Below are 24811 nucleotides of genomic sequence, written 5' to 3' on the forward strand. Positions count from 1 at the left end.
ACTGGGTAAACTGGCTTACCAAGAAAAATTGGAAATAAAAAGACTGAGTTTCATTGTTGTTATTATTATTATTATTATTATTATTATTATTATTATTATTATTATTATTATTATTATTATTATTATATGTTGTTTTGAATTTATATACGGTTTTTTTTTCGATAGTGAAACATTGGAATCATGACATTTCATATTAGACTAAACGTACGGTTTCAAATTCTTTTCGATTTTGGAACCACAAAATTGTGAACACACATAATATTTTATCACGAGCCGCCACTGAGTGTGTGTGTTTTTTTTTTTATAAATTTATAGTGTGTTATTTAACAATGCTGTATCAACTACTAGGTTACTTAGGATTGATGAAATTGGTGATAGCAAGATGGTATTTGTTGAGATTGAGACAAGAATTCACCATGGAATTACCTCACATTTGTCTTACAGTTGAGTAAAGCCTCGGAAAAACCGAACCAGATAATAAGCCCAAGCGAGAATTGAATCCATGTTCGAGCATAGATCTTGTTCAGCAGGTAAATGCACTACCAGCTGAATTACATGAGAGAGAGTGAGGGAGGGAGAGAGGGACTAGCAATATGTGTATGTCCCAATAGATTAGAAGTTTTTTTTATCAGTATATTTATAATATATTCCTTTTATTAATTTACTTCAAGGATTAGGTTTTCCTATCTTGATCATTCCGTGGCAAGTTCTACAAGAACTGGACATCCTGAAGGATCAGCGAGGTGGTGTCAAAAATTCATCTGTTACTGCAAGAGCAAGAAAAGCAGTTTCGTTTCTACATTCCAACTTTGTCACAAAACATCCAAGAGTTAGAGGTAAGACAAGATTTCTTAAATTCTGACTTCAGAACTGATTTAATTTTTCTTCCAAACTAGTATAAAATGTTTGTCACTGTCTTAAGTGTACGTAATAAAATTTTACTGTATTCTCTGTGTGCCCAGATTTTTCTTTCTTCCTCGAAGCCTTATTGTGGTGATCCAAAGAAATGTTTGTTGCTGATACAATCATGTTTACAGAGACTGGAATAAAAAGAAGACCATATTCCTTGTCCCTTATTAAGATGAGCATCCCAATTTTTGACACAGTTTTATTTTTTTGTTTTTGTTAAATACTTTAGAGAAAGTACAGTATGCATCTATTGCGTATTTCATATCATAACATTTCATTATGATATTTTTTACGATAAAGTGAAGAGAAATGACAAGAAGCATTGAAATGCGACTATAGGGAAGAATGGAGCATGTGAAATGGACAAATTATAGACAACTTACTTACTTATAAATGGCTTTTAAGGAACCCGAAGGTTCATTGCCGCCCTCACATAAGCCCGCCATCGGTCCCTATCCTGTGCAAGATTAATCCAGTCTCTATCATCATATCCCTCCTCCCTCAAATCCATTTTAATATTATCCTCCCATCTACGTCTCGGCCTTCCCAAAGGTCTTTTCTCTCCGGTCTCCCAACTAACACTCTATATGCATTTCTGGATTTGTCCATACGTGCTACATGCCCTGCCCATCTCAAATGTCTGGATTTAATGTTCCTAATTATGTCAGGTGAAGAATACAATGCGTGCAGTTCTGTATTGTGTAACTTTCTCCATTCTCCTGTAACTTCATCCCGCTTAGACCCAAATATTTTCCTAAGCACCTTATTCTCAAACACCCTGAACCTATGTTCCTCTCTCGGAGTGAAAGTCCAAGTTTCACAACCATACATAACAACCAGTAATATAACTGTTTTATAAATTCTAACTTTCAGATTTTTTGACAGCAGACTGGATGATAAAAGCTTCTCAACCGAATAATAACAGGCATTTCCCATATTTATTCTGCGTTTAATTTCCTCCCGAGTGTCATTTATATTTGTTACTGTTGCTGCAAGATATTTGAATTTTTCCACCTCTTCGAAGGATAAATCTCCAATTTTTATATTTCCATTTCGTACAATATTCTGGTCACGAGACATAATCATATACTTTGTCTTTTCGGGATTTACTTCCAAACCGATCACTTTGCTTGCTTCAAGTAAAATTTCCGTGTTTTCCGTAATCGTTTGTGTATTTTCTCCTTAAGATAATTATTATATGAATTGTATGCGGAGACTAAGAGGAAGGCAGAAAATAGAGAAAATTAGAGAATACTGGGTTTGCAATGAAGGGCTTGCCTTTGAGCAGAAAACTGTGATTGAATAATATTTCGATAGTATTTTGAAACTGGCTATATTTATCCTACAGCAGAACAAACCTAATTGGCACTAACAACTTCACACGGAATAATGACACCAGTTGAAACAAATTAATAGAAATATAAACGTAAACAATGCTGACATGGGCTCATTGGTGTGTTCCCATCACAGAAAATCTTTGAAAACAATTTTTCCCATTCGTGCTAACAACGCCATATCATCAGCAAATTTTATGCACTTTATTATTTCTCCTCTTACTGTCACCTCTCCCATATTTTGAAAATAGTGCTTCACTAAATTCTCGAAGTAGATGATGAACAAGGTAGGTGATAAAGGGCATCCTTGTCATACTTCTCTCCCTTGTGAAAAGATATAGAACAAATTGATTTCCCTTCCAGGCCAGTCAGCATTAGATGCATTTCCTCAAGATTTCAAGATGGAAGTACCTGATGATGCCATACTCCAATGTTGTCTTCACATAGTTCACAGAACACAGCAAGTGGTAAGTCACTTCTGCACTTTTAAAATGTTACTGAGTGATTTTATTTCGTTATAACATAATACAGTGTATTCCACTCGAAGAGATATAGGTATCGCCATCGTTCTTGAAGCATGACCTTTAATGTCCTGAGGATGATCTTTAATGTACTGTCCAACTAGCAAGTGAGCCTCTTTAGCTTACCATCTTCATTGCAATAAACCTCCACTCATGTCCACATGATGCTACGAAAACAAACATCACTGTCAGAGTTAAATTCCACTACACATATTACAATGGCGGCCGGATAGCTCAGTTGCTAGAGCAGCTGGCTACAGACTGGAAGGTCCGGGGTTCGATCCCAGGTGGTGACAGGATTTTTTCTCGTTGCCAAACTTTCAGAACGGCCCCGAGGTTCACTCAGCCTCCTATAAAATTGAGTACCGGGTCTTTCCCGGGGGTAAAAGGCGGTCAGAGCCTGGTGCCGACCACACCACCTCATTCTAGTGCCGAGGTCATGGAAAGCATGCTGCTCTACCTCCATGCCCCCCAAGTGCCTTCATGGCATGTTACGGGGATACCTTTATCTTTTTTACACATATTACAATTGAGTTAAATCATTGTGTGTTGCGAGTGCTGTGCTGACTGCAATCTGCTATTGTGTGATTCATTTTGTCACTTTGCCTCCTGTCATTTCGAAATTGAAAGGTAAGACATTATATAGCCAAAGTCGGAAGATTATTGCTTCTGTATATGATTATATGAGAGAAGAGGCAAAACAAAGAGGCCAGTATTCACCTGAAATGTTTAAAGAAATTCAGAAAGTCCAAGAACGAGTTGCAGCAGCCGCTGGATTGTCACTAAGTTCTGTTATAGAATTTTGCGCGATAGGAAGAAGCATGTAGAGGAAGGAATGTCTTTTGGCACTTCTGGTGAGAAACACAGTGTCCGCAAAAGGATAACAGAAATAGACGATTTCGATACATACATCATTTGCTGAGTCATTCATAATTTTTCTATACTGACAGTAGCAACACTGCAGGAGAAACTAAAGGAAAATATTAATTTCGATGGAAGTGCTACGAATCTTCGTAAAATTATCAAGAGCTTAGGTTTTAAATGAAAAAAAAAAAAAGATCAAATGAGGTGTTCTGATTGAATGACATGAAATTCGTTCACAACATGAGAAATACCTCACATGTCTTCGAAGGTACGAAGCTGAGGAACAGTCATTAATATATACAGACGAAATCTACATACACAGTATCATATTGTCCCCAAAGGTTGGACTGATGATAGTACCACCGGATTGATGGCACCCATAGCGAAAGGAGAACACCTTATAATCATCCATGCAGGTGAAAAGCAAGGTTTCATACCAAAAGCTTTCCTTATGTACAGATCTGATCTGAAAGCAGAAGATTTCATAAATAAAATTATGAATGCTGAAAATTGCACCAAATGGCTCCGTACTATATTAATACCTAGTTTACTTCCTAATGCCATCCTAGTTGTTGACAACACATCATAACACCCAACCTAAAATTTCTTTAAAAATGACATGGTTAACAAAAAATCACATCCTACTCAATGAAAGTAACACAAAACCAAAATTATATGATTTCATTAAAATGAACAGACCAGCACAGAAAACATATTTGATTGACTGTATATTAGCTGAAAATAATCACAGAGCCTTATGACTTTCAGTTTACCCTCCAAACTTGAATCCCATTGAATTAATTTGGGAAAACATCGAACAATGGATTGGTAATAGGATTGTGACATTTAAAATAAAAGAATGGGAAGATGAATGCAATCTCATTGAAAAAAATGAACAGCATTATTATGAGAAGGACAGTATTGTGGAAGAAAGAACGGAAAGAATCATAATTGAAGACAATGGAATGGAAAATATTGAAGAAGATATAGAACATGAGAAGGATAGAACAGGAGACATGTCAGGTGTGGAAGAAATAGAAGACAATTTTTGGTGTAGGTAAATGTTTAGGTCTACATTGTGTGATATTGCCTGTGATTAAAATTGTGAACCAGAATAGTGTCCATTATATTTAGTAGTGACTGTACTGTTACTGTTTCAATGTGCACGTGTTACTGGTGACATCATCACCCAGCGAATTTTATAACACAAGCATAAGGTAAGCAACTCGTGTCTATGCTTTCATTAAATATTTTCATCCTTCTAGAACAGTGGCGCTACCTATACAAATTGTATTGAGTGGAAAAGTAAAATTCTCAAAGATGAACTGAATCAATGGTCACTGAAAATAAAGTTGCAAGTTAATGGAGTAAACGAAATAATAATAACTCTGAGTGTATTGTTTAGTTCATGTTTTTATTCCATTCCCTTACAGTAAAAATGTTGAGCCTCAATATGTTGAATTGAATTGGGCATGATAGCCTTGAGCGCTTGCCCCTTGTCATGGATTGTCCTGTAGAGATGTTGGGCTGGAAAGAAAGTGCGCACACTAATCCTTTACAGATAATTTCCCTGACATATATTGCAACCATTCTGTGAGATGGATTTCATCTGGTGTACATTCTTTTGCAGTCAGGAAACTAATCACAGCACTCTGTTCACTAGTAGTCATTTCCATCTTGCACCATTCGGTTTTGTTTTTGTTTTGTTTTGTTTGTTTGTTTTTTTTTTAATTTATATGGAGCAACAATGACAGATATTCAGGCTGTTTTGGTCACAGTTTAAATTAATTAATGCCTATAATTCATTATGCTCCCCTTTTCTTTCAGATTCTTTTATCAAACGACAAAAATCTTTGCAACAAGGCTATTGTAAATGGAATAAGAGCATACCAGAAGTCTGAAATAGAACAGGCACTTCAGGGTTTCCATCCAGACAGTATAGGAGAGGTCCCTAACAATTCAGCAGGGAATGGTAATGTGTATATATATTACGTAATGCAGAGTCTGCTGGCAATTTTTTTTTTTTTTGCTATACCTGAGATTGTTACAATATTGAAAAAAGCTGTAATTTATTTTGGATATATTTCTTCTATTATGTATAAAGTATAGAGAAGTAGTAGTATTGCTTCTTACATTATTGTAGTGAGTGATAACTAGAGCCAGAATTTATATGCACAAAAAAGTCTGATATATGAAAAATCAAACCAGAAATATGCAAAAACATGCAAAATGAATTTATTTAACATTTTGAGTATTGATAACAATTTTATCGAAGTTCCAGATAAAACACTGCCCACAAATGCAGTGCTTGTAGTTAGGCAATATTGAAACACATGTTTAAACCTTCTTATCTACATACAAGGCGATTGATCCATTTATTTATCTAATTATTTATGTTGTTATTTATTTATCTAATCATTTATCTATTTATTTAATTATTTATCTATCTATTTATTTATTTATTTATCTATTTATTTATCTAATCATTTATCTATTTATTTAATTATTTATCTATTTATTTATATATTTATTTATTTATCTTTTTATTTATTTATCTAATCATTTATCTATTTAATTATTTATTTATTTATTTATCTAATCATTTATCTATTTATTTAATTATTTATCTGTCTATTTATTTATTTATATATCGATTTATTTATCTTTTTATTTATTTATTTATTTATTTATCTAATCATTTATCTATTTATTTATTTAATTATTTATTTAAATATTTATCTATTTATTTAATTATTTATCTATTTATCTGTCTATTTATTTATTTATTTATATATCTATTTTTTTTATTTATTTACTTATCTGTTTCTTTATTTATTTATTTATCTACTTATTTATTTATTTATTTTTTTTATTTATCTGTTTCTGTATTTATTTATTCATAGATTTGTTTATGTATTTATTTATTTATTTAATTATTTATTTATTCATTGATTTGTTATTTATTCGTTCATCTGATATAATTCAAATATGCCTCCTCTTGGTGAGCTGTTCCTGTCACTGTGTAATATTTCTTCCTTCTTCATCTGACATAGTGCTTTTTTCCATTTGCTAATCATAGTTGGTAATCTCATCTTCTTCATGTAGCAGGACTGTCTGATTCACGTGTTGATACATCGACATTGATTTGTGATACACAAGAAGAGAGGGAAGCGTCCAAAGCAGATTTAATTATATGCAAATTGAAGTCTGTTTTGAAAGACCTTCTAAGCAGGGTAAGTTACAATGCTTTTTTTTTTCTTCGGAAAACTGCTGTTAGTAGAGATTTTTCTGTTTAGTCATTGCTTGCCACTAAGATCTGTGCGACTATATTGCACTGATGGGTGGTGCTGATGGTGATGCTTTAGTGGGGGCATGAGCTTTTGTTTCATTTGCATCAAAGTTTGTTAAGAAATATTTATTACTGCACAAACCAGTGCTGAAATTACCGGAACAGATAATATTATTATTATTATTATTATTATTATTATTATTATTATTATTATTATTATTATTATTATTATTATTATTATTATTCTATTAGACACGCTGCTTTCTGCTGTCTTTCATTTAAATAAATTGTGAAAAGAAATTCTGTTTGATTCGATTCCGCTAAGTGGGAACGAGTGTTAGGACTTCTTCACGTTATGATATTCTTGTGGACGAATTCCGATCGCATACTCTATCCTTTATCATTTGTAATTTACTTCCCTCTTGTGCAGACTATTTTCCATTCATTGCCACCAAATCCAAAGTTTGAAAAAGTTGAATACGTCTAATGTACCAGCTTGCCATTCACTGTTACATCCCTGGCAGTAATTGGAAGTAACAAATTGTATGCAGTGTATACACTTACGTGATGTAATATTTGTTGGTTATTATGGTATACTGCATTCAGTATGCATACCCTGAATTTTAGGTGTTACTTTAAACTTTATTGCTATTCGTTGTCCTTGGTTATATTTTAGGTGCTGGAAAATGAAATGAACAAAGTTTATGGACAGTCATGGCTGAAGGTTATTGCAATAAAACCTCCATGGACTCTGTCAGAAATACTAGTTTGTATGCTGAAGCACTGGATAGCAGTTCTAGGATTTGTTTTACCTTCAAACATAAAACCTAGTCTCGAGTGTTTACAGACATTTTTTGCTAAAACTACAGGTAAGCAAAATGCTGTCATAATTACAATAATGTAAAAAAAAAAAAAAAAATTGGTGGGTAAATTTTCATTCTGAAGGAATCCGAAATATATGTTGTGTAGTCAAGATTCATAATTACTAAGGCTCGGAAGTTCAAGACCTAAAAAACACCGAAAAATGTCCTATAGGATGACATTAAATTTCTGAGAATATGACATTAAAATGTAAAAAATGGCCATGATTTTAATAGTAAAATATAAATAAAATAGTTTACTTCCAGCTCTGAAAAATACATTGTCACTAACTGTCGCAAAAAATCTTTGTTTCCTTTGTTTTACTTTCGGCACTTTTACATCTTCACTTGTGTAATACAATATGCAGACTGCAGGCACTGCGGCTGCAGTATTTGTTCTGTTGCATTGAATAGGGGGGGAAGCACATAACACACGTGATCATGAGTCAGAGCTGATGCAATCATAAGGACCATTGTTACTGAATTTGTTTCCACAAGCTGCAGTATGCGAAATTATTTATGTTGTGAAGTTGCCATTTTTCAACAGCAATGTCTCCCATGACAACAGAAATGTGAAATAAGTTTTCAGAAACTTAGAACTTTAAACACTGAGAGTTTAATTATTATCAAAGGGTGTGTACCATGTTAATTTCTCATAAATACTTAATAATAATCATGTGAAAGTGTTGTTATAATTTTGAAATACTGTGTGCTGTGGACACAATGCTATCACTATAAGTCGAGAATGATTGATTCAACTATCTCCGTAAAATCGTTGTAAAAGTATTCATAATGGCAGCAGAAATTAGTATAATATTATAATTTAGTTTGTGACGTAATATGAATTTTTTTTTCACAGTACTTTTATATTTCAGGTTATGGACATTCAGTATCTGACATAAAGAAGATATTAAAAACAAGTGCCAAACTGTGTGAAAGCATCCATAATAATGAATACAGTAATTACGTCTCCAGTTGTATTTCTTCTATTGAGGTAAGCTGTTTTTGTAATTAGGAATGATCTTGTAGAGTTTGGATTTATTGTAAGCGGTTTTGAGACACTGATAGAACTTTGTTAAAATATATGTATATATATGTATTTAAAAAAATTGTGTCAAAATATATTCTTATTTGAGGACCTCGCCATAAGAGCACTCAGCGTGCAAGCTGTGGGTCCCTGGGTTCGATTCCCAGTGCTCGAAGGAATTTTTCTCCATTACTAAGTAAAAGGATAATGCCTTGTAACAGATTCACCATAAGAAATTAGAAATTACGATACTTAAAATCGAAAATTCATTATTAACTATTATTATGTCTTCAGAAATAGACTTTCGAGTATTGTACCATTTGCTAAATTTAAAATCTATTTCTTAAGGGAAGTTGCTTCTTATTACATGCAAAATAATGGTAAAAATAGCCTATCTTCAAGCAGTCATAAATATAATACTACAGGGCAAGTCAAAATGATGGACGCGATTTCAGTATAATTTATTGCGTGAAATCTAATGAATGTATTGTATTGTGAGATGTTTGCTTTGAAAGGTAAATTTTTAAAGTTTGGTTTCCCCACATTGTTTCCACTTTTGCCCGCAAGGAGTCAGCAGCAGAGCAATGACTGGAGAACATAAATTCTTTCGTGTGTTTGATTATCACGTAAACAACTCTGTGATTAGTGTTCAGCAGCATTTCCGAATCAAGTATCGCATAAACTCACCTGCTGGGAAGGCCATATGTAACACGCCTACCAAAAAAATTTTTGATGGTGAAGATAGGTGTAGGCCCTATGCCCATAATATTGCAGATATATTAATAAAAAAACTTAGTCTGACTTAGTATAATATATAGCTAGTTGGCAGTGTATGCAATTGAGGGTAAAAGGAACTGGCTAAGCTATCTCATTACCTCCTGGTCTAGTTGCCTCATAAGTGGTGCCTTGTTGGTATCACTTGTGAGGTTCAAACCTGTCTTCAGACAGTTGCTAAACGACAACCAGAATTTGAACCCAGGCCCGCTCGTTTCACAGTCAGTCAAGCTGTTACTCTACAGTTGTACAGAGCTGTTTTCTTACTGTAATGTGTTGTATACTGTTTATTTTTTATTAAAGGTTATTAAAATTTAAATTCCCAATGCTTGTTCTGAAATAGCAACACAAAAGTATAAAAAATCAGTCAACCTTGCACAAAACAGAAATCTCCTAAAACGGAAATTATTTCTGGTTTCAAGCACTTCCGATTTAGACAGGTTTCACTGTATTGTAAATTATCAATGGTACAGTTATAATATAACATTTATGTCAGTTGTATAGGAAACATCTGCAATGGCTCTTGTATGAAACTTGTTTTATGTTCTCTCTGGTACATTACGTATATGTAATGTGTGTTTCTATTCTTTTTTCAGAAACTTCAGCAATACTGTGAGGCGACTGAGAACTTACGCAGATCTCCTGTTAAGACACAGACTGAAGACCTAAATCCAGTAATAGAAACATTGGAGAAGTGTTGGAATTCTGTCCATTCCTTTTGGTGAGAGTTTTGCAATTAATTTAATTATAGGGGAATTTAAAAAGGTTTAATGGTTTTATTTGCAGTCAAAAGAATCCAAAGTAGGGTGCACTTATTTCCTGTAAATGGCTGGAGTGCTTCTTGATACCACTCAATTTAATTCTTTCTTACACATTTTCTTAGATTTTGAAGACTTGGCATTCCACAACACTTTATCCTTTGTCTTCCTCCTTGAACTGTTATATATGAGCTTAAAGTAAATGCTGGAAGGGTTAACGAAAAGGATTGAGTGCAATGTAGAAGCTGCTGGAATGAACCCCCCAAGAGGCTCGATAAAACAGAGTCAGGTTTCTCTAAGATAAAATTTGTTAACAAGAAGAAGAATTAATTCCATAACAATGTACTGAATAAATTAGATCTTGGACAATATCACAATAATGCTTCTCAAATCTCACTCGTACCAGTATGATAGTACAACCAACGAATAATCATATTTGACAATAGAGGAAGCAGTATTTACATAAGCTTAATGCTTATGGTGAAATCCTAATAGTGAATTGGACAATATGAAAGAAACTTCAGCAATACTGTGAGGCGACTGAGAACTTACGCAGATCTCCTGTTAAGACACAGACTGAAGACCTAAATCCAGTCATAGAAACATTGGAGAAGTGTTGGAATTCTGTCCATTCCTTTTGGTGAGAGTTTTGCAATTAATTTAATTATAGGGGAATTTAAAAAGGTTTAATGGTTTTATTTGCAGTCAAAAGAATCCAAAGTAGGGTGCACTTATTTCCTGTAAATGGCTGCTTCTTGATACCACTCAATTTAATTCTTTCTTACACATTTTCTTAGATTTTGAAGACTTGGCATTCCACAACACTTTATCCTTTGTCTTCCTCCTTGAACTGTTATATATGAGCTTAAAGTAAATGCTGGAAGGGTTAACGAAAAGGATTGAGTGCAATGTAGAAGCTGCTGGAATGAACCCCCCAAGAGGCTCGATAAAACAGAGTCAGGTTTCTCTAAGATAAAATTTGTTAACAAGAAGAAGAATTAATTCCATAACAATGTACTGAATAAATTAGATCTTGGACAATATCACAATAATGCTTCTCAAATCTCACTCGTACCAGTATGATAGTACAACCAACGAATAATCATATTTGACAATAGAGGAAGCAGTATTTACATAAGCTTAATGCTTATGGTGAAATCCTAATAGTGAATTGGACAATATGAAAGAAAGTAGAGATGCTCAATGAACTGAATTTAGCCGGCCCAATTTAACTTTCTGTATCAAACATACCGAATATGTAATGAAAAGTGAAATAACCTTGATACATTTTAGAATCCTAAATGCAGTAGAATTTCTCATATGCGGCAATTGTGGAACAAAGCCACTGCCAGATAACTGATTTTGCTGGATAATTGGAAAATACGTTTATAGGTTATGTAAAGACATAGTGTACTGCACAAACATTTTTTTACATGTTGAAATTTAGTCATTTTCATATAGATATTTAAAAATAAAGTTTTGAAATATGTACAATGTTTATTTTTAGTACTGAATACGGTAGTGTACATTCATCAGTTCATAATTTATTGTAATGCATAATAGTGTAAAAAATACTAAACATTTTCGTAACCTTATGACAATTTTAAATAGCGGCCATGTGACGTGAAGATCAGTGTAGCCAACGTGAAGATGAAGTAGCGATCGATAATTTGAACGTCTTTAACATATCTCTAATGTGTTCTTGTTTATATATACTATCACTCGAACGAAACTTTTAAGTGCTATAGGAACAGAGAATTTCACACTTTCCTATTTAGACTCGTCCAAAACCCCTTCAAACAGGCGAGTTCAAGTGGTAAATTTAAAGATATTGCCTCTGCGAATGCTACACTGACAACTGATTTAACATTACTTTCTGTTGTGGACACACACTATGACTGCATGGCTTCCATGATGCGACATATGACATTTTGTGATACCAATCCTTACCTTTGAAAAAAAGAATAGTTGCCATGACTTATGCCTCAACCCTCATATAAACAATCATACAGTCCTCTCTGTAGATTGAAAACTCAAAAAAGTTTCATATCTATTGTTCAAGAATTAAAACAGAAAATCAATATTCCAAATTTAAAAGAAAACCTACAAATTAAACCAAACCCTGTAACTCTATTAAATATAGAATATAATCTAAATTTAACAGAAGAAATACTAAAATCAGAAGTAAACACTGAAATACTAAAACAATTGTCTTTAGAGACAATTAATATTAGGTACCCTCCACAAAACTGGCTTCATTTATACACTGACGGATCCTTGATCTCCAGAGAACAAGGTGCCGGTGCAGGTGTTACGTGCTGTCTCTTCTCACTTTATAGATCTCTTGGATATGGAACAAGTTTTGATGGAGAAATCATTGCAATAAGTGAAAGTCTCAGGAATCTTCTATGCCACATCAATAAATTTAGGAATGCAGTTATATTGTCAGACTCCAAAGCAGCTATTCTATCAATAGAATAAACACACACCTTCATCTCAAACAGCAGAAATAAATAAAATGCTCTCTCAATTAATAACACTCAATAAAAGAATTGTATTCCAATGGATACCATCCCATTGTGGAATCCTGGGAAACGAGAATGCGGATGCTTTAGCAAAGAAGGGCAGCACTGCTACTTACAGACCTGTTACTAAATCTACGTATTACTCTGTGAAAAGATTTATTAAATCTACATACTTAGACTTCAACAAACAAAATTTGATAACACAATCTCAAGGGAAAAAATGGAACTTTCTACATCAAAATCCACAGTTAATTCCCGATTTACCACGAAAATCGTCTGTAGCTGCATTTAGATTGGCAACAGGCCATGATTGTTTGGCCAAACACCTGCATAGAATTGGAATATATCAGTCCCCTAACTGCCCATTGTGCAACTCAAACCAAGAAATGGATTCGGAACACCTCAAAATCTGTGCTTCAGTGGCTGGCCATGATAATATCTTTGAAAAATATTGGAGTGCAAGAGGTCAAATGACTTTATTGTCAAACGCCTGGCATTAGAAAACAACAACAACAATCAAGTGAAATAAATCTTCCGATAATTGTCACTCTCCATAGAGCCAAACTAAATGAAGATGCAGGAAATATATCACCTGATTCCCCATCATAGCAACATCAGCAGTAGACCACGACCTCTCATTCCAGAAAATTAAATGGTAGTAGACCACAGCATTTCAGCCCTGAAAATACCTATTCTATTGACTCCATGTAGCTATTGTTCCTTGTGTTGTATGATTGAAAAATATATATAATAGTTTGTTCACTGATTGTTGTGTTTTTATGTTACAGTGCAATCACTTGCGATATTCTTAATATGAAACATAACTTCACCTATGTTCGACCTGATCCAATGCCCACAGTAGATTTTGTACGAGATAATCTACCAGATGTGTATCCCAGGGTTCATGCATTAACAAAAGCCATCTTGAGGTAAGATATTGCCTAATAGTTTGATTTCTAATGGCTGGTCTTGGAAATTACTCCATTTGCCATATATTAGCCAATTATATCCCACTGATTTTCTCCACTATGTAGTTGCTTCTTTTGATGGAGCTGTGAAAAATGTAGTTGCACTTCACTAGACTATGACAAGAATATGTAGCTTACGTCATAAACTGTGTTGACGTGCTTAACTTCATACAGTGTGGCATCTGTTGTTTCCGTCTAAATTTCATTACATTTCTTGGCATTAAATCTGAAGACATTGAATTTTTAACCAATTATAGTTAGCTTGCTGAATGAAAAAGCAGAGCTGAGAAATGTGGCTTTGCAGATTTACTGTATAAATAGAAGCCCTCAACATGCTGAATTTTAACAGTGTTATGACAGGTAGAGTGTTGTGTAGGTGGGAATATACTGCAAATTGACATCAAGTTGTTGGATACCTTATATCGCGACCTCCATTAAATAAAAAAAGACCTTGTGCTGATGAATGTTGCCATATATTGTAATACATAAGGTATGGCTTACTGTTAAAAACTGGGTAAATCTGTGTTTTATTTTATTACTTAATTTATGTGAACATCTATGTGCATATCATGAGAAAATACATTTTACATCAAGAATTCACTAATAATAAAATTGTCTCTAGCTGCATTCACCTCACTGGCATAAACTCACTGCCTACAGTGTAACTTAATATGCAGAGATGTTTTTTTTTTTAATCCAAGAAAACTTTATTGTATAAAATATACATTATAATTGAGCTTATATAATAATAATAATAAAAAAAAAAGGAAAAAAACACATTGAACTTGTATCTGAAGAGCCATCGTATGATGGTCCCGACATTAAAACAATTTTACAATAGTCTCACAATATTGAATCGGGATGTCTTTTCATTTTCAATCTTCGAAATGATGGAGCAGATTGGTGATTTCCTGGAATTTGTCAGATTAAAGGATTTTCATGATGATCAAAAGAAGTGTAGTGGTTGCGAAGAATTGTGTTCACCTCCGGAAATCCTAAACCAGAATGCAGTGTGGTGTTTTGCACATACCAGGGTGTTCCTGTTATTAATTTAAGACAGCGATTTTGGATGGTTTGTATTCTCTTAATTTGGCTGTGAGAAGCAGAACTCCAAATTGAACAGCCATATTGCCAGATGAGTCTGATTAATGAAGTATATATGATCCGTTTATATTTTAGTGCTATTATACTGGACTCACCTCACTGGCCCTGTGAAGAATGCAAAGGGAATGTGTCAACTGTTACCTGAAACTATGTCCTTATTCACCAGCTTCTGAACCGATAACGTCCACAGTTCAAGCTTAATAAAAGCATTAACGAATCACCGTACATGTATTAACCTCTGTGGTAACTGAATGGTCAGACATTTAGCCTGTCAACACCTCTTATCAGTTGCACTACAATCCCCTGTGATGTTCTCTGTCCAAGACCTTTGAGATGAGTCCAACACTGTAATGCTGATTTGTGTGGAATTATATGCTTTAGTCTGTAGATGCGATATCTGCGTTTTTTTAACTACAGTAAATCCCCAATAAGATGTTGATCAAGGGACTGCGTATTAGGGGCGGGTATACTAATTTTGACTTATATGCAGTATCTATTAGCATTTTTCTTTATTGAAATACATGATTCATGAAAAGTAATACAGTATTACTCCATTATGTAGTTACTGTACTGTACATCAAAGATATTTACAATAATATGTACTGTACTTAATTCTTTCGAAAAATGTCATTTATAGTTGTTTGCCGTGTGTGTGTTCTCCAAGACCTCATGTTTACCACACTTCATTTTTCTGCGCTTACATCCTCTCGACGCAGCAGCTGCAGTGATTGAGTCGCGATTTTCTATTATCATCCTTAATGTCGATGAATCCTCTGATTAATATTCTGGCTGATATGTACACTACCAGTGAAAAGTTTTCGATCACCTATCACAACTATGGATTTGTGGTTAAAACAGGGATTTCGTTTTGAATATTCTATCATATCATAATGCTAGAGAGAGAAAATATTTATTTTGTTGGTCTATTTAGTTTTTCCGATGTGTTTGTACATTGAAATAAAGTATATAGTTGTTTTCATAGCTGATCGAAAACTTTTGACTGGTAGTGTACTTCTATTATCAGGCAGTACATCTCACTTGACAGTATGTGTCGGAGGAAGAACAATTGTTTGTATACATCTGAAGTTGACTAGTGTAATATGTAACTCTTCGGCGATATATGCAATGGAGAGGGAAAGGAACTGGTCATCCTACCCCATTATCTCCTGGCCTAGTTGCCTCAGAAGTGGTGCCTTCTTGGTATCACTTTTGAGGTTCAGACCTGTCTTCGAACAGTTGACTAACAACAACAATGTCGATGATGGGATTCCTAATGAATCAGACAGTTGTTTCTGATTAAGAGTACTGTTTTCATCGTACTTTCGTAAGATTTCCAATTTTTCTGACACAGAAAGCGCTTTTCGTTTAACACTCATTGTAATCACACTCACAGAGACTTCAGTACATTAAGGACAACAAACTGACCAGCAAAAATTTCCAGAATTCTCTTATGGACAAGTGAGGAATGTTGTTTGAGAGAGAGGGTTAGCAAGAGGGTGAGGTATTGTAACTGTATGTAGGCTTTAAGCGTGCAGGTAAAGAGTCAAATAAGAGATAACAATATGGTGGGGTATTGTACAGTATGAAGGTTTAAGTGCGCAGGTAAAGGGTCGAATAGCAAGCTTACGAAAAATATCTGAACAAATTGTTTTTACTGCATATAATTTATTTTATAATTCATATTTTAATAATTTTAAGTGCATAAATGCATTTTGTCACACTAAAATTTTTGCTGGTAAACAGGATAGAGCAGTTTCCTGTAAGCAACCTGGATGTGAACAACGAAGCAATAAGAAGCTTGTACACCACTCTGACGAACTTGCTGAGATCAAACGAAGTGGATGAGACATTTACACCTGAACTTGTTTTAAAGTTCTGCACAGTACCTAATACAAGGTAACTCAGTTACGCTATAGCTTTTATAATTATGATTACCTCGTTATATTATACAAAAATTAACAAAACTGGTAAGTGAGAAACTGTGCATGATTATTTCAACAGTGTTCATTCACTAATGAGTCTTAAGCCTATGTCTGTGTTATGAGTAGGAACATTGTAAAACGGTGAATAAAATACATCAAAGTCTGTAAATGAAACTAATGTAATTTGTGAAAAAAGTCGTTATTTAAATATGTAAATTATGAAAAAGTCTGTATTTCAACATGTAAATCGTGAAGAAAAAGTTTAGAATTTAGAAATGGAAGTCCTTTTAAAAAAGTTTGTAGTAAAACACTCATTTCCCTACAGACTTCCCCGGTATTAATAATTGGCCGATTACATACTATACTAGATGGCATTTCGGAAGGCGGTTAGCTGCTATGTGCACTGTAGCATTTCTGGTATGTGACGTCACAAGCTTGTACAGTAGAACCAATCAGAATCAGTCTATAACAAGTACTTCCCGAGTTCGTCTGTTCACATGTGAGTGTTTCAATACATTGAATAAGTAAAACTAGACCAGCCTCATGGTCTAGTGGTCAGAGCTTCTGGCTATAGTTCATGAGGTCCCGGGTTCGATTCCCGGTTAGAGCACAGGAATTTTTCTTTAAAGGGGATTATTCCTGTGTTCGTCCATGGTCTGGAATTTAGGTTAAGTTTAGATTTAAGACCTCTCCTGGCACCACATTATCATAATCATCCTATCACATCATCGGGGTAATGTAACTCCGCCTTCCAGGCGCCCCAACCTCAGAAGTGGGTTACAACTAAGCCACGGCCAGGAGAGAAGACCAGAAATGTCGAAAAGACAACCTGGTGGCATTGGATAAAAATAAAAAATAAATAAATAAAACTAACATTTACTGTGTATGTGTAAGATAAATAAATGGAAGAAGAGACTATAAAAAGACAAGTATTGCAGAGGCAGGCGCGGAAAATAGTGTTTAAGGAGTATAATTATTTTAAAAACGTTGAGGAGCAGAATGCTGCTGACCATCTTGATGCTGGCTGCAACGTTGCCAGTGCGCAAGAAACGACTGCAGAAGTGCGATTGAGAACCGTGCAAAGAATATTGTGAAGGAAAGGGGGTTTGTTTGGTGTCATGCTTGCAGTAATCGACGGCTAAGGTCATTATTATCTTTTAATAATTTAAATTCTCTTCTGCGCTATTTGTATTGCACGTGCGCGTGAAGTACAATGTGGCAATGTTGTACGCTGCCTTGCTCTCTCTATCTGTCTCTCTTGATGCAAACGCTAGCAGACTACCGCCTTCCGAATTGCCGTCGACTTAGATGGAGAAAAGTGTTATGTGAATATCAAAAACATTAGGCCTATGTTCATTTGCACACTATGAGATACTGTTTGGCTGCCGAATTATAAAAATTCGTTATTCCTTAGTCTTCGTTGCATAGTCTTGCTGAAAATGTGGTAAATCTTTTTACATATTTCATATTGTGCTAGTGTATAATGAACCTAAGCGCTGCATATGCACAACACACAGATTTTCATTCTTCACAGCTGAGCAGCCATGCTTTCCACGTAATAAAACATGAAAGACAATTCCATTTTCGTATGTATTTTGAATGTTTCATTGTCGAAAATAAAACAACGGAATTTTGTGAGCAATGAACGTACTCTTTAGCAATATTCGTAAAAAAAAAAGTCTCGTTTAATGCAAAAAATTTGTCAAATTCACAAAACATAGGAAAAACGAGCAAAATTCGCGAGAAATCGCGATCGTAAAACGTGCCTACAGAACGAGTCTTGTTCAGGCCTATAACAGTTTTAAATCTGTGACTGAATTAACAGAAATTCGACTTTCAATAATTAATAGTATCAGCGTATTCAGTAACACATCTCAGTCGATAGTAGTGCAGTGCCACTCAGAGGTGTTTTCTTTATGGTCTTGCTTTGAGTTATATAGTGGATAAAGCATCAGCACGTAGAGCTGAAAACCCGGGTTCAAATCCCGGTGCCGGAGAGAATTTTTCTCTGTTCCATTACTCTTTCATCGTTGCTTTCAGTTGCTTTCACAGAGTGGTTGCCTTGCTTTGTTCTCGCAAGTGTGGATCCTGTTTCCGAGTTTTTTTTTTTTTTTTTTTTTTTTTTTTTTGCATTGTTATAATGGCGACTAAATGGAAGAAATAAACTATTGGACAAAAAAATGAAAATAATAATGGATGTCGAAGATAATTCGTAAATAACATTATTGCATACAGCAAAAAAGCATGGTTTACCAACTCCTCAGTATGACAAATAATTGAAGAGTTAGAAGTGTTAGAAAATATTATAATGAAATGTATTGTAAATAATATTTGTAGGTCTAATTAAATGATTATAATGTTTGGTATATAACACACTTTAGTATTAGCTATTTTCCTTCCCATTTTATGTAAACCCCCTTTCAAGGAAAACTCCTATTTAATCAAAAACAAGTAATCCCTCAGAAATTCGTTAAAAGGGGGTTCTACTATATGTATATGTATATATGTCTCTATTTTTTATTTTTAAATAAAATAAACTGTATAGCAACATTATTAAGGAATTGCATTATTATAAAACACACAAAACTTATATTGAGAAGGTATAGTATGTCATCTTTGTTATACAGTACTTGATTATTTCTTTTTGTTTACAGACAAATGCTGATAAAAGCTGGGACTATGTTTAAAGAAATTCAAGCTATTTTGGATACAGCAATCAACCGTCTTGTACAGTCTGGTATGGCCTAATTCCTTGTAAAGGAGTTGTGAAATGTAATATATTCCTAAATTAATTGGGTGGGTATATTACATTGTCTAAATTGTATATAGTTTTATATCTTGAGTAAATCATGATGAATCATATCGTGAATATTTTTTTAATGGTACAAATTTGTCTGTATTTGTGTGGAAATGCAAACCACTATACAAAGTACGTGATTATTTAAAGTTCTGAGTAGTTTGTTTGATTTATTGGAAGACAGTTGTTCTGATTAATTTTTCTATTATGAACCTGAAATTTAAAAAAAAAAAAAAAATCTTAAACTAAACTAATAATAAAAAAGTACAGATATAGTTTTTTAAGTTCACTATATTATTTTCACTTTATTTAATATTTCCGACCTTTATCTTAGCTAAATCTGACTTCACTGGTAATAGGTTTTTTCTTCTTCTCATGTTAGGACATTACATACTCGTTGGTCAGAGTGAGGACAAATAAGTGACAACATTGTTACCTAAAATTTCGCATTAGCATAGTCAACTTCACCCTGGAACAGCTTTGTGCCATTACTGTCAACATGTTTTTCTTCTTAAATACATAGTGACACATTCAGGCTGACTTGGAAAACTGTTTATACCGGTACCTAACATATAAAAACATCTGTGTATAACTAATCTTTACACAAGTATTTTTCGTATTTTAAATAAGTTTGATATTTTATTTAAAGTTGAAAATTAAATTTTAAGAGTATGATCTTTCTTTTATCAGGCAGTATATCTCACTTGACGATTTATCAGAGGAAGAACAATTGTTTGTATGCATCTGAAGTCTGGTTAGTGTAATATGTTACTAGTCGCAATGTATATAATGAAAGGGGAAAGGAACTGGCCACCCTACCCTATTATCTCCTGGCTTAATTGCTTCATGAGTGATGGTTTATTCGGTGTCACTTATGAGTAGGGAAAGGAAGTTCATGCATTTGCATATTTGTTCTCTATTGTTGTGTGAATATGCTGGAAGATTATCTACATGAACCATAAATTTCTGAATACAATGATATTACTTTTATTGTGCATAAAAGTGTATATTTTGCCTTTATTTATAAAAGCATAATATTTTAACATTTATGCAGGGAAACTGCATATTATGTATGTTTGTCTTTCCCTCATTTTTAAAAGTGTGTAACCTCGTAAACACGACTAATTTATGTTTATGAAATTTGAATGTAACGATGACGCCCTCATAGGGAGCCTCTCAAGTTAGCAATTGGTATTCCTCTACTGCAGTCTTTAGCAGATTTCGATAGAACAATATCCAGTTTAACATCAGTTCCAGGAAATGTTGTTGTTTTCTAATGCCAGGCATTTAACAATAAAGTCATTTGACCTCTTACACTCCAATATTTTCAAAGATATTATCATGACCAGCCAATGAAGCACAGATTTTGAGAAAAATGAGTCTGTACTATTAAAGTAGTCCCCGCCCGGAGATCCGATTGGGGGACTATTTTACCTCCGGATAATTTTACCTTAATGGTACTCATTTCATATCGGAGTGAAAAATGGCAAGTTGTAGCCGATTTAAGTGAACACCATATTTTAACGTTTTGGTGGCTACTTCATTCACACACAACCCCCAGAATGCCTGGAGGACCACACCTGCTGTTGGTTGACGGGTCCATTGGACCTAGCTGGGAGATCTTGTTGATCACCAGCTTTCCCTCCTTAAGCCACTGGACGACGATTTTAGTGCCATAGCAGGTCAGCACACGGAACAGAAAAGTAGAAAGAGGAGGAAGGAAAGGGAAATGAACCCCTAGGCCTCGAATGCTCTAATGCTGTTGGGGTCGAAGAAAGTAAGAGTTCAGTCAGAGGACTGGATAGGAAAGGGTATAGAGGGAATTAGGTATTGAATAGAGGAAAATTATACCAAATTCAGTCATTAACTCATCAAGCTGACCAATGCTAATGGATGAGTAGCCCCTCCCTTTAGTTCAGCTCGTAAAATTATGCTTACTAACAGCTGCACCACGGGAAGGTAGGGATGGGACATTGGGTATTTGTCCAGGTTGGTTCCTTAAAGCCTTCAATGGGAAGAATTAATGGCTCTCCCCCCTGTATCCGACAGATACTCTTTTGCAGCCAGTGACGTATGTTTTCTGTTGTCATTCTTCACTTATTGTCTCTCAACATAGCTTTGTAGTGCGAAAAACTTCGTTCTAAGTCACAAGAAGTAAGAAGGGCTTGCACAAAAGCTGTGAGCTGTTCTATAGAAAATTTTGTTGGTTCTGGGGCGTTTTTCCATCGAGAATATCTTGAATTTCTTTAAGTTGATAATAGCCAGGGTTTTTGGAAAGAATATTTGCTGTTTTCTCGTTCCAAGGAAATGTAGGAGATAAAGTGAACGAGAAAACAGCAAATATTCTTTCCAAAAACCCTGGCTATTATCAACTTAAAGAAATTCAAGATATTCTCGATGGAAGAACACCCAAGAACCAACAAAATTTTCTATAGAACAGTTCGCAGCTTTTGTGCAAGCCCTTCTTACTTCTTGTGACGTAGAACGAAGTTTTTCGCGCTACAAAGCTATGCTGAGAGACAACAGGCGAAGAATGACAACAGAAAACATACATCACTGCTTAGTTGTGAACTGTAACAGCATAAATGGAGCATTCAGCAATGAGGCAAGCACTTCAAAATCCATAGACTATTATTCTGTTAAAATAATCTCAGACTGATAATGCATATTTTGTAGTATATTTATGTGTTTTTATGGCATAAATGCATACATAATATTCTTCACGTTTTTAGGGCATGAACTTCCTTTCCCTGCTTATGAGGTTCAAACCTCTCTTGCTTTCAATAATAATAAAATGTCACTACTACAATCAAGAAATGAATATTTTATTATTAAAGATCAGATTCATCTCCACCAGAATCTGAACTCTCGTTCCCATCTGAACCAAGAATCCTGTTATAGAATGAATGGTTCTTTTTGTTAAAGTATCGGAGTTTTCTCACGTTGTTTATCTTAACGTATATGGAGGTCTCTGTTGAGGAATGTCATGCAAGTTTATTTTGCACTTAACAGGTATATGTTGATCATCATGTCATTGTAACATTCATGTACAATGACAGTGTTATTTGTCTTGTAAGTTAGCTTTGTTGCTTTAGAAACCATTTTACCTTTGAGATTTTTCCTTTTACAGCCATTTCAAAATCGGTGAATATTTCCGCCCCCTCCACCATGATAAACTCAAGTGTTTTACTTCTTCGATTTAAATTGACGTATTCAGTTTTAACTTCAAGATGCTCATATTTTTTTTTAATTTCTGGGAGTATAGTCCAAAGTTTCTATCGCACACACAATAGGAACAATCTCGAATAGGGAACACATGGACTATTTCGGTGTTTAAAACAGTATAGTTTCTGTTCTGACCACTACAAGCATCCGAGAAAAGTACCAAGTTTTTGAATACTAGACTTGAGTTCTTTAAATATAACAACAGAAAAAAACTGCATACTGTGTTTGCTCCCTTTTTTGCTTCTCCCTCTATAAAATGGAACATGTATGATCTGTCAGTATTATGAACGTGGACATTGAATACAAAACACTACAACAGTTGTTAACAGAACTAATCAGTGACAGGTAACTTGATCTGTGTATAGTCGAACTCAAAGATGAGATTTTCTTCACTCGGTTTTAGTAGATCATCCTTCAGTGTTTTATATTTTATGTATTACAGATGAATCTCTAAATCCTAATAATGGGACATCAGGAGCAGGGTATTATATTCCAAAATATCAAGAAAGTTACTTCATACCATGTTCACCCTCCTCCAGTCTTGACACTGAATTGCTAGCTATTGATGCTGCTCTTCAGTGTGTTACTCAAATTTCTGAAAAATCTATTTGCATACTTACTGACTCCAAGGGGGCTATATTTAATATAATCAAATATGTACCAAACCTATATGCACATAGAATTATTCCAATTCAGAAACAACTAAGTAAATTAAAAGAACTCCAAAAGGAAATAACATTTCAATGGATACCTAGTCATTGTGGTATACCTGGAAACGAGAAAGTCGATAATATTGCAAAACAGGCAACATATTTGCAACCAAGACCTCTTCAAGTGATATCTCTATCCAATGCTTTTGCTTCAGTAAAATCTAATTTTACAAACCTATGGAACAACAATTGGCTCTCTTCTGACAAAGGAAAAATTTTACAGTCTGTACAAAAGAAACCAAATGACCTGGAAATGTACAAAAACTTGCCCAGACATGTTCAAACATTTTTAACAAGGGCCAGAACAGGTCACATTGTCACACACAATTGTACCTACACCCATTTCACATTTCTGATAATCCTACTTGTCTGTGGTGTAATAATCATGATAAAGATCTGGAACACATTAAAATCATCAGTACCAGTTGCAGAAGACACAGCCCTGCAGTATATATTGACTACACCCCACCTCTGGCTACTAGCAACAGGCATCTATAATGAACACCGATCAAAATACCCCTCATTTCTCGTGAAAAACAACAACTGAACAGACTACAGTGGATGTTATGTTGTCAGCAAACAGCTGGATACATTAAGAAGATTGATTATATTTTATGTATAGCTGCATCTGGGGTTTGGGTTTCTTTGATATTACTTTCATAGCATATATTGCACACATCTGTTCGTGGCAATCAAAATGAAAAATTCACATGTTTATTAAAATACTTTGAGTATAATTAATTGATGAACTAGTGGACTTACTTGTGTTAAATATGTAATATTTGTCCGGCTTACAGCTGTTTCACTGCTTCACGCACCATCATCAGAGTATATTTGAGTATATTTTATACGACATTGGATCATCAGTCACTCCTCTTATGCTGCTGTAGTAATCACAGAAAAGTTCATGCAGCTTGACAAGATTGAGTGAAGGATTGTCAAAATATTTCAGTTTTGTGTTTTTATGGGCATAGTGAGATTCTTCATGTGGCAGACTAGCACAATGTTCATGAATCAAAACAAACACGTCTTCGGGGATCTTATTTGGTCTGTTATTGTGTTCCCACGTTGATCTTGAAGACTTTCCCCTCGTTTTATTTTGGTCTGTAGAGTTTCCACATGTTTCTTAGTAATCTGAAATACCTCGCAGAAGAAGACTTTGCATACCTTAAAGTGATTCCCCATACACTTTAAAGTGTAGTTCCATGTGCACTGCTTGTGTTG

The 24811-nt window shown here is 34.4% G+C and overlaps 1 protein-coding gene across 1 annotated transcript in view; it reads left to right on the forward strand.

The window, feature by feature from the left end:
• The window catches only part of Swt1 (Swt1 RNA endoribonuclease), a 34203-nt gene extending 12193 nt beyond the window's left edge, over positions 1-22010 (forward strand). Inside the window, exons 5-14 of the mRNA XM_069814179.1 lie at positions 672-836; positions 2607-2710; positions 5456-5600; positions 6734-6861; positions 7594-7786; positions 8653-8771; positions 10852-10976; positions 13650-13790; positions 16677-16829; positions 19510-22010. Coding sequence (XP_069670280.1) covers positions 672-836; positions 2607-2710; positions 5456-5600; positions 6734-6861; positions 7594-7786; positions 8653-8771; positions 10852-10976; positions 13650-13790; positions 16677-16829; positions 19510-19603 — 1367 coding nt within the window. The 3' untranslated portion in view covers positions 19604-22010. The remainder of the gene's footprint in view (positions 1-671; positions 837-2606; positions 2711-5455; positions 5601-6733; positions 6862-7593; positions 7787-8652; positions 8772-10851; positions 10977-13649; positions 13791-16676; positions 16830-19509) is intronic.
• Positions 22011-24811: the final 2801 nt, after the last annotated feature.

Source organism: Periplaneta americana, chromosome 16 (assembly GCF_040183065.1).
Source record: "Periplaneta americana isolate PAMFEO1 chromosome 16, P.americana_PAMFEO1_priV1, whole genome shotgun sequence".
In the NCBI taxonomy this organism is placed as follows: Eukaryota; Metazoa; Arthropoda; class Insecta; order Blattodea; family Blattidae; genus Periplaneta; species Periplaneta americana.